The sequence below is a fragment of the Ptychodera flava genome, chromosome 14 (genome assembly GCF_041260155.1).
Source record: "Ptychodera flava strain L36383 chromosome 14, AS_Pfla_20210202, whole genome shotgun sequence".
Classification (NCBI taxonomy): Eukaryota; Metazoa; Hemichordata; class Enteropneusta; family Ptychoderidae; genus Ptychodera; species Ptychodera flava.
Window position 1 is genome coordinate 29,324,576 of NC_091941.1, and position 18,589 is coordinate 29,343,164.

General features: G+C 38.0%; 3 protein-coding genes across 4 annotated transcripts; 2 read left to right on the plus strand and 1 right to left on the minus strand.

The window, feature by feature from the left end:
* The first annotated feature begins 95 nt into the window (after nt 1-95).
* On the plus strand, nt 96-6,808 carry LOC139150084 (integral membrane protein GPR180-like). The gene is made up of 4 exons (XM_070722242.1): nt 96-690; nt 1,385-1,940; nt 3,194-3,449; nt 3,850-6,808. Exons 1-4 carry the CDS (start codon nt 146-148, stop codon nt 3,999-4,001), a joined length of 1,509 nt encoding a protein of 502 aa, XP_070578343.1. The 5' UTR covers nt 96-145; the 3' UTR covers nt 4,002-6,808.
* A 471-nt stretch (nt 6,809-7,279) lies between these two features.
* LOC139150085 (cytochrome c oxidase assembly factor 4 homolog, mitochondrial-like) lies at nt 7,280-18,381 on the minus strand. Of its 2 annotated transcripts, XR_011556188.1 has the most exons (3): nt 18,367-18,381; nt 11,077-11,344; nt 7,280-8,124 (listed from the first exon to the last, which is right to left on the minus strand). XR_011556188.1 is itself a non-coding variant. In XM_070722243.1 (2 exons), exons 1-2 carry the CDS (start codon nt 11,188-11,190, stop codon nt 8,026-8,028), a joined length of 213 nt encoding a protein of 70 aa, XP_070578344.1. In that variant the 5' UTR covers nt 11,191-11,311; the 3' UTR covers nt 7,984-8,025. The 2 variants fall into 2 exon arrangements, 1 of the variants encoding a protein (XP_070578344.1); XM_070722243.1 differs by lacking the exon at nt 18,367-18,381 and having other exon boundaries at nt 7,984-8,124; nt 11,077-11,311.
* LOC139150083 (D-aminoacyl-tRNA deacylase 2-like) lies at nt 13,597-16,475 on the plus strand. The gene is made up of 3 exons (XM_070722241.1): nt 13,597-13,844; nt 15,490-15,559; nt 16,120-16,475. Exons 1-3 carry the CDS (start codon nt 13,728-13,730, stop codon nt 16,443-16,445), a joined length of 513 nt encoding a protein of 170 aa, XP_070578342.1. The 5' UTR covers nt 13,597-13,727; the 3' UTR covers nt 16,446-16,475.
* Nucleotides 18,382-18,589: the final 208 nt, after the last annotated feature.

Consider the following 18,589-nt stretch of genomic DNA (forward strand, 5'->3'; position numbering starts at 1 on the left):
AATGTACCCAGCGCTAGCGCTGTCCTCGGTGAACCGTAACCTGGTAACTTGAGTTTGTCACTACGCAAAGGATACTGGGTACATTTTAGTCTCATGTGACCGATGACCTGAGACCACACTGGGCAGCTGTGCATGATGATTCATAATGGCAATTACACTACCAGGTCTTGCGATTGCTTTTACCGTAAACTCATGTACAAGAAGTGTCGCTTGCATTTATTTCGTGATATTTTTATTGGTTGGGCGATCTGTAACAGCGGAACACGTCACTGGTGAATGGAAAACCACGGAATTCTACCATTTCCTCACGCAGTTTGGGTTTCAAAGAGCCAACCCGCACGATGTCAAGGGGTCTTCCGGTTACATTTACGGAAACATTACTTTGAAACAAGGTGATTTCTATGAACCAAATTATAAGTTTGTTGCTGCCAGCGAGGAATATTGGTACTATTACATAGATCAATATCAACAGAAAGAGTCCAAACAAAACAATCATACGTGCAGGGATATGTTTAAACACATCGACCATGTCGCCTACGACAAAACCTGTTTGCCGAACGGCACTGTGGATATGATGCGAACGATACCATGCCCCGTCAATGAACTATGTTACGACGACCAGGGCGGCAAACATCTTGTCATCCCAGGATACCAATTTACAATACAGATCGGAGACACTGACGGTCCCAGGTAAAACACCATTTATTGCAGGTGTGGCTCACAAAAGGGGCGTGTCCTGGTGTCACACGAAGGTATTCCTGTTGTGTCAGTCACGGAGTTCTACTCTCCCAGAACTGATAAAATCAGCTCTAAACATCCCAAAATCCTTCCACACCGGGACAGGACTCTGAACTTGCTTACATATTTGTTTCATACGTAAAGGTTCATTACAAGTGAATGAATTTAAATTGTATGACAAATTTAAATTTGAAAGCATTATCACATGTCAAATGCACAAAGCAGTAAAAAATACCATTTGGTACGCATGAGTGAAGTGGATTTGTCAATCACAAACCTGAATCCTGCATGAACATAACAATACATACCAGCATGACAAGTGTAGCAAAATATTGTCACAAAAGTATAGCATCTTTACTGTGAAGTCATACTAAACTATCAGGTTCTGACTGGAATAGAGGTAGCAGGTTTTCTTGTACATAAATAATTCTATAGCGTGCAGCTTTGCTGTACCCTCATTCAATGATTGAATGACAGTATTCATGCATTGCAAAGAATGGCTCTGATGTACGATGATTGAAAAACACCATTAGTGCACACGTGCTATAAAATCTCACTGAATACCCATACAACAACATATAACCAACACATGAATTACAAGAGATTAAACTCTGTAGAGTTTTTGTTTTTCTGTTCAATTTTGCAGTTTGTGGTATCTGAGCATGGTGTCATGTTATCACAAAAACACAACTCAGGACCAAGAGAGTTGTTCGTGGCACAATGACAACCAGCATCAGGATGTGATCCTGAAGTACGACCTTTGGCTGGTCAATGGAGACCCCCTTGCCAAGCAGAACCTCTTCTATTTCCAGTTCTCCTACACCCTGCAAGGCATTCTGGGAATATATCTAGCCTTCACGATGTTCTACCTTCCGCTCATCGCGTGCCACACGATGGCGCACTCCAAGTACATGCATCCAATAATCAAGCTCTTCACCCTGTGTTTGTACGTGGAATTTTGTGGAATCTTGCTTCTGTTTGTGCACTTGATCGTCTACTCTCAAGACGGCTCGGGAGTTGAAATTGTGTATCAGTTTGGCAATGTCTGTGATATCTTGTCTCAGTGTTTGTTCATGTTGTTGCTGCTGCTCCTTGCCAAAGGCTGGACAATCACCACCACAAAATTCACCCAGAAGAAACTATTGTTTGGAGTGTGGGGTGTGTACTGTGCTACTTATGGAGTACTCTTTTTATGGATGGCAGTAAGTGTACTATGCTAATACACTTTGAATAAGCAGCTTGCTTTTCTAGCGTTTTAAGATTTCCATGACAATCAGCAAGGTTTTTAATTTAGCTAAAAAGACATCCTAACCATTGCAAATACAGGGAAAAGTTTAATTAGCAGCAAATTCACTGGAAAAAGATGCAATCTAAAGAGAAATGTTTTACAGTATGTTAGCCAGTGATTTTGTAGGGACAGTAGCTATAACTTAGATGATTTGTCTTTATTTTTGCCACTCCACAAAGCATGTGAAAATACCCAATATTCAGCCTGTCAACACAACATGTATGCATGAAGAGTGCACTGTTATACAGTTGGCTTTTGAATTTGAAGTCCTGACCAGAATTCACTTGTCAACAATAACAATGCAGTCTATACATGTACAGGCTGAGTTGACAAGCTGAATACTGGACATCTCAATATACTTTGGGGAGTAGAATAATAATGAATAACTCAATTAAAGATTCAGGCACTGTTCCTCTATGGGCATTACCCAGGTCAACTTTTAAAGGTTCCCCAAGTATATCAAATGGGTCACTTTGAATATCAAAGATCAAACCCAATAAATTCTAAGGTCTGTGATCAAAGCAATAATATTAGCGAGGGCAACAGGAATGTTACCAGGGTTTCCAAACCATCCATATATGTTTCTGTATAAAACACTGTCGGTAAAACTCAAATATACAAGTTTTAAAACTCTTGACCATATTTGGCGCGAGGAATCTTGATTCTTTTTTGTTTCTTAATCAAGAATGACTACTAGGGGTCCCTGAGCAAATTATTTCTGGTTAGAAATTCAAAATGCTTTAAAATTCGGCAATACTTAAAATTCACTGCTATCTCAGTTATGGGAACAAAAGCATGCTATTGTCCATGTAAACTCAATAGAAAATATCAAACCTCATGTTTCACAAAAACAAAACACGAAAATCTTTCCAAGTTTGAATAAGTCGTATACAAGCTGTTGACCAGTGAATTGTAGAATTTTGAGAGTGTAGAAATCTGTCCTTTCAATGCCTCCTGTCGCATTAGACTTCTTCATGAATTATTTCTTCCTTCCCATACCTTTTCTGCAGTTTTGTTCTTCAGAAGACGACATTTTACAAATCTGTCACAGTAAACCAGTGCATTGGAAATACAACGTACGATTTTTTTAAAGTGTGCATCATGGAAATCTGAACTAAACAAAATACTATGATCTGATGGTTGATAACTGCGCACAATTCCTTACAGATTGGTATTGATGAAACATCAACTTTGGTTGAATACCAGACCTGGCCAGGAGCTGTGATTCTAACTCTGAGGTGCCTTATATTCATCTGGTTTCTGATTGAGTTAAGGACAACTTACAGGCAAGAGTATATCGAGGGAAAACTCAAATTTTATCGATGGTTTGGCATCGGGTTTTCCATTTGGTTCATTTACTTACCAATCACAGTAGCAATATGTGCACTGATTTCACCACTCTGGAGACAGAAAGCCATCTCAGGTGAGATTACTGTTATCATTTGAACTCTTGGTAGGGACTTCTCAGAGATTTGTTTAGATTCATTGCTTAAGTTGGACAACTGCCATTTCCTCTTCAAATATTTTTGTTTTGCTTGGCAAATTTAGTAAAAATACAAGTGCAGCACTGGCAGCTATTTCTAGTATGTGGAATCGCTTGAATTGGGTTTTGGGAAGGCTACAATGTGCGAAGAAACTCTCTCCCCAAACTTTTTGTCTACTCCTTGTGTGTTCTCTTTTTTTGAAATGCCAGTATCAAGCTAGGAGGCCCTCTATGGCCATTTGTGCAGAGACTTTCGTTTTTGAGTGACGTTGGTGCCGCTGAAATTATCTTGACCCTAGATCTCATTTAAAATTTATGCTTATTTTCTTCCCCTTTATAGCAATGACCTTGACTGCTGATTTCATATCCTATGTTGTCCTGATGCTGTTGTTCTGGCCTTCAAGAAGCTCTGAATATTTCACTCTTGGAACATCTGGTGACGAAAACACAGCTCTGCTTGAACAATACAGCCACCTAATAGAACCAATCTGAGTAATTACCCATGAAAAGACTGCCACTGACAAAAGTCAGACAGACATTTACATCCACACTTCAATAATGTTGACTTAGGTCGCTAAGCAAATGCAAAATTCAAAATTTTTAATGCTGATTGTAAGATATATACGCATAATTTATTTTCAGATACAGTGGAATTTGATTGAGTGTCCGGTTTGCCTTGCAGAGCTCGACGAGTCTACATGTTGCTTATCATTAGAAAAGTAAACATTTGCAACAAATTCAGTCTTTGTCTTTTGTTGGTGTTAGATTACAGTGCGCGGCAAACGTTTCCCATACACTGTCTCGTCACGATCACTGCAGTCGTTTCAGCATGTCACTCACAACAAGCATAACACTGCACTACATGCACATCACCAGTTTTCTTTTAGGTGTTTACTTTTAAATTGGGAACTTTATGAAGAAACAAGTAAATTCTTTTAAAAAAAAAACTTTTCTTCTCCTCTCGATGTCAGCAATCACGACAACAGTTCCTTCAGCATGCAGTCTGTGCATTGCCAGTGCAGTCTACTCTATCAACAAGTTTGACACGATACAACACTGAATATTGTCAACCAGAAAATGCTAAACACTCCTGCATGAAACTTTAATCCCGCTTTCTCTTTTGTCTCAGCTAAATGAAACTTTCTCAATTGACACTTCTCTGAGCTACAAAATATACTTGAAGAAAAGTGTTGATTTTGCACATGCAAGTGTAATTCAATCAACACGGTACATTTTGTGCCATTGAATAACACACCCAGTGTTTCTGAAATAATTCACTGTATTTTGGCACTTAATTTCCCGGACGGCATCATACACGGCAACGGGTTAGCATGGAGGGGACGGTGATATCTCTCTGCCTTCAAAATGTTCTTTACCTTGCTGAAGAAATGCAATGTTTCACTGTAATAAAACGCCGAGAGTCAGTCCGGTTGATGTTGAGAACTTTCCTCGAGATATAGATCCGACACTCGAAAAATATGTCAGTGAGTTTTGTCCGAGTTGTATTTCCCAAATCAAAGTACACAAAAAGCTGAAAGAAAACTCTGATAATGTACTATAGCTATAGTGCGGTGTCAAGCTTGTTGTGCATGAATGGTATGCTGAAACGACTGTCATGATTGTAGACTAGACAGTGTATGGGAAACGTTCGCCGCGCGCGCTGTATAATCTAACACGAAAGACTGAATTTGTTGCAAATGTTTACTTTTCTAATGATAAGCAACATGTAGACTTGTCGAGCTCTGCAAGGCAAAACAGACACTCGATCAAATTCCACTGTAATTTAAATCTAACTATGGGGGGGTTTGTTGTCATTCGAAATTTTGAAATGACCATTTAACATTTACAGCCTTTGATTCTAATTTTGGTTGATTTCATATTTTTTTCCTTAAATGTTTACAGAAAATGTCACAAATTAATTCCTCAGATTATAACAGGGTCATTGACAGTGTATGAGGCTGACAACAAGTTAAAACATTCATATAATCACTAAATTTGTTTTCATAAAGAAATATGATAAGTTCAGTACTAAGCCACAGAGATATGGACTGTAGAAATCAATGCACCACAGTGCCTCGATGTCATAAAATGCTTGGCATCAACATGTGGATTCTTTAAGTTTGAAATCTGAATGATACTTAAAAAAAAGAAACATTTTTACAGAGTTTATTTGGATATACTCCCACCCGGATGCAAGAGATGTAAAGAAAGGTACGAGTGATGTATTATAATGCAATTTTTGTGTGTTCCTGACATATCTACAAGTGCCATGGTCATTTGCAGTGAGGACTTTATAAGCAATGTAGAATTTTGCTATGACAAAAATATTTCAATTCCTATATGCTGCGCCTTAGAGAAGCGAAAATAGTGATATTTAATTATATGTATTAAAATGATGTAAATTCAGCTTTACTCATAATAAAGCAAGTCTGTTCCATGTATTTAAATTAAATTTTTCTAAAACCAGTTTACCAACATGTCATGTACATATCAGGAGGCTTGGAGTTGTATATTTTTTTTCTTATTGAATATTTTATGTGACATGTTCAAATTGAATTTATGGGTGGAAATTGTGGTATACCAATAAACTTCAGCACAGGTCAAGTTACTGAGTACCAAGATTTATGAACCGACTGGGCAATCATTGTTATTATGATGGACGTGATACACGTACCATCAATACAAAGATGTAGAAAGACTTTAAAGGTGCTGAATATTTTTTTAAATGGAAGGGAAAATTTCTTTGCAGGTGAGATTCAATCAGCTTTCATGGGGTAGTATTATTTGATTGAAAACAAAAACTTATTTGTGACCAAAAAGATTCTTCAAGAGTGTAATTTATAACACAGTACTAAATTCATTCTCTGTTAATTTCCAAACAGATGTGTGCTCAGAGCAGTTCTGTGAATTTCAACTCCAGAATTCCTTCAAGGCTTGTAATGGTAAAGTTGCCTTTTGGATGAACCTGGATATTTAGTATGGTCAAGAATTTCTAATAGACCTGACATTTTGACTTGTGTGAATTGCAAGTTTGAACTTAGTATTTTGTTAAACTTCATAATTCTATGTCATAAACCTTTATTGGACTGCTTTACATCATAATACGTTTTACGCTTGACAAATGGAACTATAATCAAACGGTCTCACATCATCTTCTCTGTAAATTGCCTTGATTTGCAACATTGGAGAATTTCATCGTCTTGTATGTCATTCCCTTCAACTTTCATTTTGACAATACGATATGGAAAGTGACGTAAAGCTATTACAATAAACTGACTGATACAGATTTAATGCATACATTTTACAGGATATATCTGGTGTTGTGATTGTAAAACGATTGCAGTGGAAATTGCTTTTACAGATCTACACTATAACTATCATGTGCAAGCTCTGTCTGTCTTAAAAACTCTCTTTAAAAATTTATGAAGAAACGCTGTAAAAAGTACCAGGTTTTATTTTGCTAGATTGAATTTTCCAAGGAGACTTGGCCTGCATATACACATCCTCACATTATGAATGCGTGCTTTCATTTCACTGAACAATCACAAGACCTGACCATTATGGTGGTATGATAAGCTAATCTACAATTTGAATTTTACTGCATATTCAATCTGCACATACACAGTGTCCAATAGCCGAAACTACATAGCTGTAAATATTATACATTCACATATGCAAATTTCATTGAATGAAATTCCACTCACACAGACTGCACTGAGGCATGCGTAAGCTTGCAATTTTACACAACAGCAGCCAATTACAGAAAACTATTTCATAAAATAGAATTTTATTGGTTCTGGTGTTCTGCAATGGATTACATAGGTTATGTCATGTCATTGACTATTAAGAAATTACTCCTATGGCAATATCATGTTTCGATATGTCGAGGAGTTCCATACTTGCAAAAGAAACTTTTACAGACTAGAAGATGTATCAGGATGACAAGTTCAGAGACCTGCTGAATATTTCAAAGGCAGTAATAGGCACAATATCCTGAGCTTCAACAGCCAGAGAACCACACACCTCTGTCATTTGAGATATATGGCTGACAAAACATCAAGTCCTGAAGTAGTGTAGTTATCACATTTTGGAAAATTAATTTGCAGATGTTTTCAAAATTGCAAGTACAGTAAAATTGCACATAGAGTTGTCATTATTGATATTTCATATATGTAGATGCAAGAGGTTTCTAGATCACCTGCAACGAACCAGGAACCTTGTTTCTCACAGCACCCATGTAAGGTTTTTGTCTCTCCACTGAAGAATTTCCATAATTGTCATTTTCATACAGAACAGTCAATTTGAAATGAAAGTTCTCCATCCAGTAACACTTTTACACATCAGTTCCATCAATACAGCTTCTCAAAGCAATGAAAAGACGTCACTTTTCTCAAAAGTCCATTGATAACACATCCTTTGATGGCAGCCATCTCTGCCTGTCTCGATTTGAGTTACTGGTCATTAGAGCTGTATTGAAATCATAAACTTTCGACAGCCATCTTTGTTGTCGTGACTACTAAGTTTTCTTCTGATTTTGTTGCTGGCTAATGCACTCACGGAACGCAGTCACTTCCTTTTGGCATTTTCTCCAGTCTTTGTGCTCAACCATACAATCCTGCACGTATAAAAGAAAGTAATTAAAATTAATAAGCAACTCATCAACTGTGAATGGCCCATATTTTTGACCTTTTCAAACTTGGCAAAAACCTAAAAGACTCCACTGCAAGTCTTTCACCCTTTGTAAACCCCCTCAAAAGTAATAAGTGCACATCAGTGGACTGTTCTATAATCAGTACAAGGATAGACTCATGGTCCATGATCCACTAAACAATGTAAATTTGTACACAGTGACATCACAGTGTACACAGGTACTGGTAGGCAAACTGCATAGCTGGGATGTGGACTATTGCAGAAAGGGAAAATCCAGCCAAGCAAGGTGGTATTTTTTTAAATGTAAACCATTATTGACATTTCAATTTATTTCTGTATGCTGACACAAGAGTCAATAATTATATTTCCCCTTGATGGAATAATGCAGGAACTTGAGCTCCCTGTTAAAGACATGCGGGGTTAGAACCAAGGGTATCATTCTCTGCAAATATTGTTTGCAGGTATTTATAACAAGAGACAGTACATAGTAAGGGACTGGTCAGTTTCTTCACCCTGGGGGGGGCGGTGGATTTTTTTTTTGCCGACGTCAAAAAGTGGCTGACCCCCCCCCATTCCAAATGTTGTAAACAGGGTGACCCCCCTATTCAAATTTCGAAAACAGGGTGACCCCCCCCCCCCCCCCCCCCCCCCGCGCGCGACATAGGTAAAACAAAAGGTGGACATATATATATGTATATATATATATATATATATATATATTATATTTTACGTTTTACATATATTTTAAATAGTCATTCTATGTTTTAATGAAATTGTTGACATGTCAGTTGTAAGATAGGAATTTCAAAGTGTCAATCTTAAAGTTTGAATACAGTACATTTTGAATGAGCTGTATTTTGAATGAGCTGTGAATGTATTTCACACTTTCTATGCTCTTTAACCAGATGTCCTGAACTGTTGTACAGAAATGGATGTCAATCATTAATATCAAAGAGGAAAAAGCAGTGAATCAAAAACTTTGATGGGTGTTCAGACTTGCCAACTATCCAATTAAATCTCCTGAGGAGCCATAGAGAGCTTTTGTAGCCAAATCTGATGTGTACAGTGTCTGAGAGGACCTTTGAAACCATAAAAGCACAGCTAATAATGACAAAAACTGCCTTTTTTACCTGTTATTTTGTTCATAAAAAAGCATCTTTCTACAGAAAACCTGAGACACAAAGGAAAATAATTTCATCAATGAGAAGGAAAGATATCCTGTCATGTTTCTATCTCTAAAATAAGTCACTGTATCAAATATATATTGTGAAATAATAGTGCATGTTGCTTTCTCATACTGAATTCTCATAGAGAGAACAGAAAAGTATCAGGAATTTGTCATGCTTTTCATATGAACTGCAGATTTCATAATGGTACACTTTCACTTAGCAAACATCAAGATATCTCTGGCATATATCTCTGATTTATTAAAGTATGGCGCCCAAAGGGCACGCCGAAAAATATGAAACATCCTGATATCTCTGATGTATATGCCTTGTATATTAAAGTCATGCACCTGAAGGGCGTGCTGAAAAATGTCTGATATATTAAAGTAATGAGCTTGAAGAGCACGCTGAAAAATATTGAACATACAGATATCTCTGATATATGTATGCTTGATATGTTAAAGTTGGGCGTGCTGAAAAATATGACTGATTATTAAAGTTATGCGCCCAAAGGGCGCGCCGAAAAATACAACTGAATGATGAAATTTGTGGCTGACACTAGCATTTTAGGCAATGATGAGCCTGTGTCAAATTCAAAAACACACTGACCCCCCTATTGGGCATTTCAAAAACATGGTGACCCCCCTATCACCAAAGTCAAAAACAGGGTGACCCCCCCCCATGAATCTACCGCCCCCCCCCCCAGGCTGAAGAAACTGACCAGTCCCTAAGGCCACATAATGATACAGGTAATCTAAAAAGTCGTCAGTTTTATTTGCAAGAATTCAAATACAGAGTCTATTGTTTCAGTTGTTCTTGGCAATGAAAATGGTTCCTAGTTTTCACACAGAGACAGTAGCTATGGTTGAAATAAAAGAGAGATGTTCTGAGAGTGAGGTGAAAATGGATGGATGAAAATTCTGCAGTTTTTTGCTTGGATTCGAGCTCACAACGTACACCACCAAGTCACCTAGCAATGACATCACAGTCAAAACCGCTCGGCCAAACGTGTCAATAGCCAAATACGAGGCCAGTTGGCTATTACTCTTTGGTGTAGGCCTAGACTCTGTATTCCAATTCTTGCAAATAAAAGTGACTGTAGTAGCACTGTTGGACTGCAAAATGATATTCACAGAGGACATATTGGAAGATTTTTTTTATTTCTAAATACAATATCTTGTTAAGAAATAAGTTTGGATGAATTTGGAGACCAACTAGTGAAAAAGACAGGAGGGGTCGGGTGTCAATAGCCAAATAGAGGGCCAGTTGGCTATGACACCCCAATGTCTATAGCCTGGAGAAGCCCTGTATGGCTATTGACACCCGGATGTCAATAAACTTAGCCTAAATAATAAGGTGACGAGTTAGACTCAAGACACCACATGGCTGCAAAATTGTAGCTCTACAGTGAGGCGGTCGATGATTTTTGGTTTTTGCAAGCTTGCTCACCAGTTGTGCTACAATGCTGAAGGCACTGTACTGTAGTATTCAAAATAAGCGTGTCTCCCATGACGTGGCATTTTGATGTGAAATCCCGCATATTTACTGCATTTGGTCATACTGATTTATCCCCACTGAAGACTAAACACTATACTACACTAAATTTGTCGTTTATGGGGTTTGATATTTGTTCAAACACGTCGATCGCCTTCCAAAAACATTTCTGGGAGCCGCCATTACCAACTTCCGGTAATGGCAGCTCCCAGAAACACGCTCAATGCTGTGGCACAATGGCCTTTGGATTTATTTACCTGTACTGCATAATGGTACTTCGCGCAGCCAGATTTACTTAGCAGACGATCTACTGGGTCCTCTTCCTCTTCTTCTTCGATGTCGTTTTTACCGCTGGACTGATCTGTCGCCATTTCTCAATATTCTGGAGGATGCATGTACTGCCCGCAAGACGCAAGCGCACTGTCGATGCTGTCATCTACCAGGGTCAGAGTTCAAAGTGCGTCGGCGTGAGAGTGAGACTCGGATATTTGAACTTTGATGCCGGGCTTTGATGGAGACGAGTGACTGAAATGAATGATGAAAGAATAGATCGGAGCAGTTTACAACCACTATAAACATGTTTTATCTTTCACATTGTACAGGATCTGCTGACTTGCAGGACAGCAGTAATTTTTCCTCATTCGTTTAACAGGATTTCCCGTAGCCCTACGAGCATTGAGTGTCCGGCTTTGGCGTAGACTCGTACTCGTAGGGCTAGATTTCTCGATATCGTTATCGTTGTCCAGACGGAGTATGACGTCGACAAAATTCATCCAACTGAAGAAAGGCATGTTTTTTTCCATGTTAAAAAATGCGAGGTATAGTTGTCGACAACTGCCAGACTTATCCGCTATGAAAATGACAACAGTGTTGAGGTGATGGAGATTTCATCGAGACTGAAACAACTGTATATAATATTCTCTCCCTATCTGATTACTTGTTGTAGTGAAGTTTCTGCAAGATCGTAAAAATAAGAAACGGTTAGTTGACCGGTTCGTATATGTGAAACGAAGGAATTTTAAATAGGCAGATTGAGTTCGGATGGCTTTTTTCATCACATGTAGGGGTGGACCATTTGATATCGGGGGGGAGCTGGGACGATTTTTGGGGAAAAAAATTCCAGAAGGTTGCCTTTGAGGAAAAAATCCCGCCAAGGATGGCAGAAAAAATTTAAAAAATTGCCAGCAGATATAAGGTAAAATACACTGCATGGACAGTTTAAGTCTTGACTTTTCATTTTCGCCCCTCCCCATGCCCATTTTTTATATCATCTCTAATATTCGGTGTGCCATTTTATAATATCTTTCAATGTCAGCGCCCCAGGGTGGTCACTTCAATTGCCTACCAATACATTTCCTTGTCGTCCGTTGCTTTGGAGTGGGTTTTTTTCCCGGGATGTTGTGCGATAAATGGGGATATGAATTGCATTGCAACCAAGGTCTAAAATGGGGTGTGATTTCACCGAACCGAATTTAGTGAAAGTCAAACATATGTTCTTTAACCAAAATTTTTGTTTTTTCCCTATAAATGCTTTAGGCAAAATATTTTTTTTTTTCTGTTTCAGCAAATGATGACTTGGCCAGGGACAACGGATTTGCAGAAAGATTTTGCTTGTGCCACAGTCGGCGTCAATGAGCTTAGTTATGCCCCATAATGCTGTGTCAAATTCGACTCTGTGGCTTTTTACGAGGGTCAAAGATTATAGAGGTCTAAAATGGGGTCCTGTGGCCTCACATCCCTATCATTTCTTTGAATAGGTACCGCTCTCAGGGTCGGCATGCCCTTTTGGCGCCTTATTTTCACAACATGTTGCATTTTTAGCCTACACTTTTTTACTAAATGCGTCAGTGGACTTTTTGGATATATCAGTATACGCCGACTTTAGTAAATCCAAATCTGGTCTGGTCAATGGAACCCGCTGAAGAGCACCCAAAATGATGATCATGAGAGAGTATGCAAATTGTGAATTCCAAGCTATAATTTGCCAAATAGTGAAAAGCTGAGCATGGTGACCTACCGAAGAAACATTTTTATAAAACGTACGGACATATATGACCTATTCTATTTTACTTCAAAAGATTTAGAAAATACTGCAAAAATTTTAAAAATTGACAGTACTAGAAAGTTGAAATATTCTATCGTCTATCTGTACTGTGCTGTTTGTGTTTGTCATATTTTGTCACTATGAACTTATGACTATGATGTAGATTATTGCGTGGTACTATTGTTCCTATCAAAGTACTGTCATGCGAACCCCGATCGGATAGCATTTTGCTGAAAAAGTCGTATCATATTGCACTCGAACTCACATCCCTGGTTATTTGTCTCCATCAGTAATTTTGCTGCCGTAAAGGATGCTCATATTTTCTTTCCAACTTTCCAGCATTCTGAAGTAGATGCTGTTTGCCTATAGTTCCATGTAATTTTTTGCTGCTTCACATTTCTTTGGTCATGTCATATGAAGAACAGCATCTTAACAAAAAAATCCCTGGGAGGGAAGTGGAAAAACGATGCCAGAATTCACACAGTTGAAACAAAATAATTTTGAGTGAAGCAGACAAAAAAATAATGCTCCTTGCGTCTCCCACCAATAACATCAAAGGGTCCACCCCTTACAAAAAGCCATTTTTGACCTCATTAGTAACAAATATTTATACAATGTAACAGAACATATTATGCTTTCTTTACAAAAGATATACAATTTTTAGCCGTTTCCATCCTCATGCGGGTAAACGCGAAACGTTCGCTTCGCGGATCACATGACTACCGTGCATTTTACTTCCGGGTCTGAAAACAGGTCAGCGGCTAGCTGTATTCACACCTGTCTTATCACATTAGTGGTACTGTTGTCGAACTATGCAGTTTTCCTGACACACTTTGTCACACTCACACATTCTGACACGTTGGAATGGCTGACCAAAGTAGCGGCAATTCGTTAAAAGCGAAGATTATTCTACAACAGTGTCTGTCAGGTCGTTTACAAGTCAAGCCTGCTGATGACGAAACACCGGCAGAGTTTGTCGAGGTGGGTTTACGATTTCGCTCATTGTGTAAGAATGGACATGGTATTTTGGTGCTTGCGAATAATTGTGTTGCAATTTACGTCTAAACCAAACGCGTAAGATGTACAGACTTTAGCATTTGCATTGCCTCTGTGGAACAGCACAACTTTAATACGATACATGGACGCGGACGGAGACACGTACGATTCACGTTAAGCGCCCTCAACGTCAACATCTGCGTGGCGATACATCATGCATGCTTGCTGCGAATCCGTAGCCTCTGCCACTCGGGTAGCTTGGTCATTGGAGTGGTAGGCAGAACACGTCAAGGAGTGGCAGGGCTCGTTTTCGCAGCAACATGCACGCTTGCTGCGGATCCGTAGCCTTGCCACTCCCTGGCATGACAGTGACTGTTTGTATCGAGAAATTGGGACCCCACTCCCCAAAACAAAAAGTCAGGGAGTGGCAGTACTACGGATCCGCAGCAACATGCAAACTAGCTTTCTAACTGTTCAAATCATGGAATATGATTCATGATTACATTTCTGCATAAAGAGACTTGTTAATCGCATTTGGGAAAGTGAATAGCAAAATGGTGCAATTTTACAAGTGGTGTAAGCATAAGTGATGATGTAAGACATGTGGTAATTAAAATTGTGGCACTGACTAATTAATAGAGTTAAAATAAATTTCCACTTTCTTCAAAACGCGTACAATCTCGGACTCCTTAGTTTTTGTGTTTGGTAAAGTGCAGTGGAGGCCAGGAATTGGGGTTAGTTATTTCATGTCATCACGGCAATAATTGTCTCATTCCTGGTACAATATCACCTCCCTGACATTTTATACATAAGATTTGTAGTCATGTACAAATGACCCCGAAAATAATGACAGTATTCATCCCTTTTTAATACTGCAGTTACCACAGATGGCACAATATTTAATACATAAGAGAAATGAGTCCATGTTAGTGGTAACATATGGACCCTAAATAAGTCATTGACATCCAATTTTGTGCAAATACAACAAATAATATAAAAATATATTGAAACAATAATAATCTGTACAACAAACACAACGCACGACAATGAAAAAAAAGAAAAAATATAAAGCGATCAGTGAAAGGATATAAATTGAATGAAAATAAACAAAATGCGGATGTTTGTGAGATGCAGTGTGTTGTTGTATCTTTCAGTACATTTTATTCAGTTAAAAAAAAGGTCTTCCTTCAGTGTTGTTCAAAATCCAAATATTCCTCCCACAGCCTGATCAGCATTTATGCATGTGCTTTATTCATGTGAATTGTATAAATTTCCCAAATGTATTTTAAATGAGTATTTTCAACACTTATACTTGAGTTGCCAATATATTTTGACATTTTAAAGTAGGCTGCCCTTGGTAAATTTGTGATTTCCCTGTTTGCAGACAGAAATCCACATCAAATATTCAGATATTCAGCTTTTTTGAGGGGTTGCTTCTACATTAAAACTTTCACAGCTTGTTCAGTATTTATTCTTCACAGACTATCTGACATTGACCATGAAGTGGAAAACTTTTATGTCTGATTGGAATCAAGATGATCAAGTTGATTGAATCAAGATGAGTAGGGAATTAATTTGATTATGAAACACTTTCAAGTAATATGACTAACTTCTCTCATATCTGTTTCAGGTCAACAGGGGAATTATTGTCTATGTATGTTTTATGAAAGGTGCCTCCCAAGACATTGTGGAGAAAATGGGTAGGTAGGACTCCAAGTCAGTGTTTTTCCCTTTATTTTTTCCTACAAAGTAGTTTTTTGATAAAAACTTAAAGTGATCTGAAATATGTTCCACCGGGCTGCTTTTTCCACTGATATACTTTATTTCTTTTGTGACTGAAACTACCTTCCTTCATTTCAAATTTTAAAACTAATCAAGTGAAGACGTCACAAGAATAATCAGTTTGATGGAATACTTTGATACCTACTCACACCCAAGACAACATGGTCATTTCACTCACCTAAAACAATCACTATCAAGATTGTCCCTTCGAAGAATTTATCTTGATCTCCTTTCTGAGGCATGCATCGTTCTTTTCAATTTTATCACAACATTTGCCCTGTCTACAGAAAGAAACACTTTATAAGAACTGTTCTGGTTTAATAATATGTGTCCCTGAACAGCTAGCATGTCAAGGGTGATGGAAATTCATTGTAATTATACTGTGCACAAGCTGAAGAATTCCTTATAATACATACGCCCATCTATGTCTTCAAATTCACCCAACAACTTTCCCCATTCTCCCATTCTCCACCAACAGTTAAGGCTGTTCTTAATGTGAAACTCAGCCAATCAGACAATGGAAAAACAGTGTCCGTCCTTGACCTACCAGGTGATGTGCTCATTGTGCCTCAGGCAACACTCGGTGGGAAGTTGAAAGGAAAAGTTATGCAGTACCATTCTAATATCGGAAAAGATGAAGGACTTAAACTTTACTCAAGTTTTGTGCAGAAGACACAAATAGAAGTTGAAAATAATGCAAAGAGTATAGAAAGCAAGTGTCAAGTGAAGTGGGGCACGTATGGCAACAGACAAGTTTTGAGTATTGTTACAAATGGACCCTACACCCATACTCTTGATTTTTGATTCTAGAATAAAATGAGATACTTTTACTTATTTCATGTCAGTCTTCATTTTTCGTGAGATTATGTTACTCTTGTTACCTTACCTCTTACTTGGAGAACAAGTCTTTTTATAGTCTGTTTATTGTATTTTATCAGTACACAGATACTGTAACTGACACTGAGCTGGATATTCACATCAATGTTGTGTAGCTTGTGGGTTTTTCGGAGGACACTTCAAAGTACTTGCTGTGTCAATCAGAGCAGAGTGTGCCGAAGCAGTTGATTTTCATAAACAATAGAAGTTTTTTGAAATCTCACCATTCATTGCAAAACAACGGATTGTGTTGACCTTCAAGTTGTTGAAAAGCTGATAAGGAAAGCAGATTTTTGCTGTCGTTTTTTTCCAAGACAATCTTTATATTTTAGGAAGGATTAAAACCTCCATTGTTAACACTTTGAAGACAAAATACATGCACATTTAAGACATGTAACTGAAAATACATTATGGCTCAAATTTTGATCTTACAATTTTAAAGAGAAGTCCGTTCAAAGTTTTAACAAGCAAAGCATGAGAAAAGTTGGTAACAGTCATTTTCAAGGTGTATTTCCTAGGGATATCATTATATACTGTAACATCAAACGTTCCCAACATTTCTGAAAATATTTTATCGTAAAAAGCTGAAAGAGTTCATAAATTAAAATAGTTTATAATTACTCTAATGAGTGTCCGCAATTGAACTTTCAACCATACACTTACCAAATTAAGAATAAAAAATCAGGGGTCACCGTGTAAAGTTTATGACTAGAGAAAAAAAACATTATCTAACATTTACCGATTTTTTCAATGCAAAATGGCCGCCATCGCTGTGTTAATCTACAGGGGAAATAAAATTTGAGATTTTCGAAAAACTAAGATGGTGAAAATATTTTTTACTCCCAGAGCTTTAAAATGAGCTCTCACAAGTGGTAGATCAGGAAAGAATTGTTAAAAGTTTGAGTATGAATATCTGTCCCCGAGGCGCATTCTACCTTAAATAGTGACATTGTAAACAACAAACTTTGCATCAATATCCAAGGTCTGGCTAGATATTCTGGGACAAAGTTACTATACTCGATAGAACAGCAAAATTGTGCCTTTACTAGCGAAAGTGTGACTACAAGCATTAAACCCATTGTCAGGGTTTGAAGCACGAAAAGTGCTGTACCAAGCAGAGTTATTTGAAATATTAGGTTGACTACTAAGTTTGCCAACAAACTCACCCCACACCTCTTTCCGTAAATGATTGTTTCACTTTTGTACGTAGTAATCAACCCTAAATACGAACCCGGTATTTATCACCAGCGCATATAAAAAACCAAACAATTCACCATCTAGTTGGGTTTTTTCAATGGCGCATAAAATAATATAAAGTGCAGTTTTTCTTCCGAAGGGGAAGACGTCGACCTTGAAATTAAAAGCAATGGGATCACCATCCCACGAGGAAACCACCTGTTGAGTGGAGTTACCACACTTCATGCCATTTGTAAGTCCCAACTAATGGGGTTTTAAACGTCTGCCACTTGGTCGGCAATTCTTGCCGATGTGTGAAATTTGAACGGGGTCTTTCTTCTTTGGCAGTTGGTCAGATGTAGCGAGGCGACATTCAGCCAACCAGACCAGTACCAGTGGCTCATTCAGTCATTACATGAAAAGTCACAAAGTGGCAGTGAAGAATAGAACAAATTGTAAACGGGCATTTGTACATCATATGACCTTGTAAAAAATAAAATAGTTCAGGTGTGACATGTCTGCATGACTCTAGGTGAGAAAAAATGACACAAAGTGGAAACCTGGGGCTTTGCATTAGTCGCAATCATACTGACGTGCATATGTACGTCACCTAAAATGTAAAATGTTTACAAGTGGTGTTTTATAAATTAATCCCCAATAAAACGAGACTTACCTGAAGTCGAAGTTTGATGGGTATTCTATGTAGTCATCTATAACACGAAAGGATCACATGAGAATGCACTGCGCATGCGTAACTTCAGATTTTAAAGGTTGAATGAACACGTCCAAATGTATTCCATGGGAGGGGTCCAGAAAAAACCAGGGCGGGCATGTGATCCCTTTCGTGTTATAGATGACTACATAGAATACCCATTAAACTTCGACTTCAGGTAAGT

What these genes read in the sequence shown, in the direction of transcription:
- LOC139150084 (XM_070722242.1), top strand. Translation starts at nt 146, where the DNA reads ATGGCAATTACACTACCAGGTCTTGCGATTGCTTTTACCGTAAACTCA. An exon ending in TACTCTTTTTATGGATGGCA is followed by an intron (nt 1,941 to 3,193) that starts GTAAGTGTACTA and finishes AATTCCTTACAG; the next exon opens with ATTGGTATTGATGAAACATC. An exon ending in GAGACAGAAAGCCATCTCAG is followed by an intron (nt 3,450 to 3,849) that starts GTGAGATTACTG and finishes TCCCCTTTATAG; the next exon opens with CAATGACCTTGACTGCTGAT.
- LOC139150085 (XM_070722243.1), bottom strand. Translation starts at nt 11,190, where the DNA reads ATGGCGACAGATCAGTCCAGCGGTAAAAACGACATCGAAGAAGAAGAG. An exon ending in AGTACCATTATGCAGTACAG is followed by an intron (nt 8,125 to 11,076) that starts GTAAATAAATCC and finishes TTATACGTGCAG; the next exon opens with GATTGTATGGTTGAGCACAA.
- LOC139150083 (XM_070722241.1), top strand. Translation starts at nt 13,728, where the DNA reads ATGGCTGACCAAAGTAGCGGCAATTCGTTAAAAGCGAAGATTATTCTA. An exon ending in CACCGGCAGAGTTTGTCGAG is followed by an intron (nt 13,845 to 15,489) that starts GTGGGTTTACGA and finishes TATCTGTTTCAG; the next exon opens with GTCAACAGGGGAATTATTGT. An exon ending in AGACATTGTGGAGAAAATGG is followed by an intron (nt 15,560 to 16,119) that starts GTAGGTAGGACT and finishes CTCCACCAACAG; the next exon opens with TTAAGGCTGTTCTTAATGTG.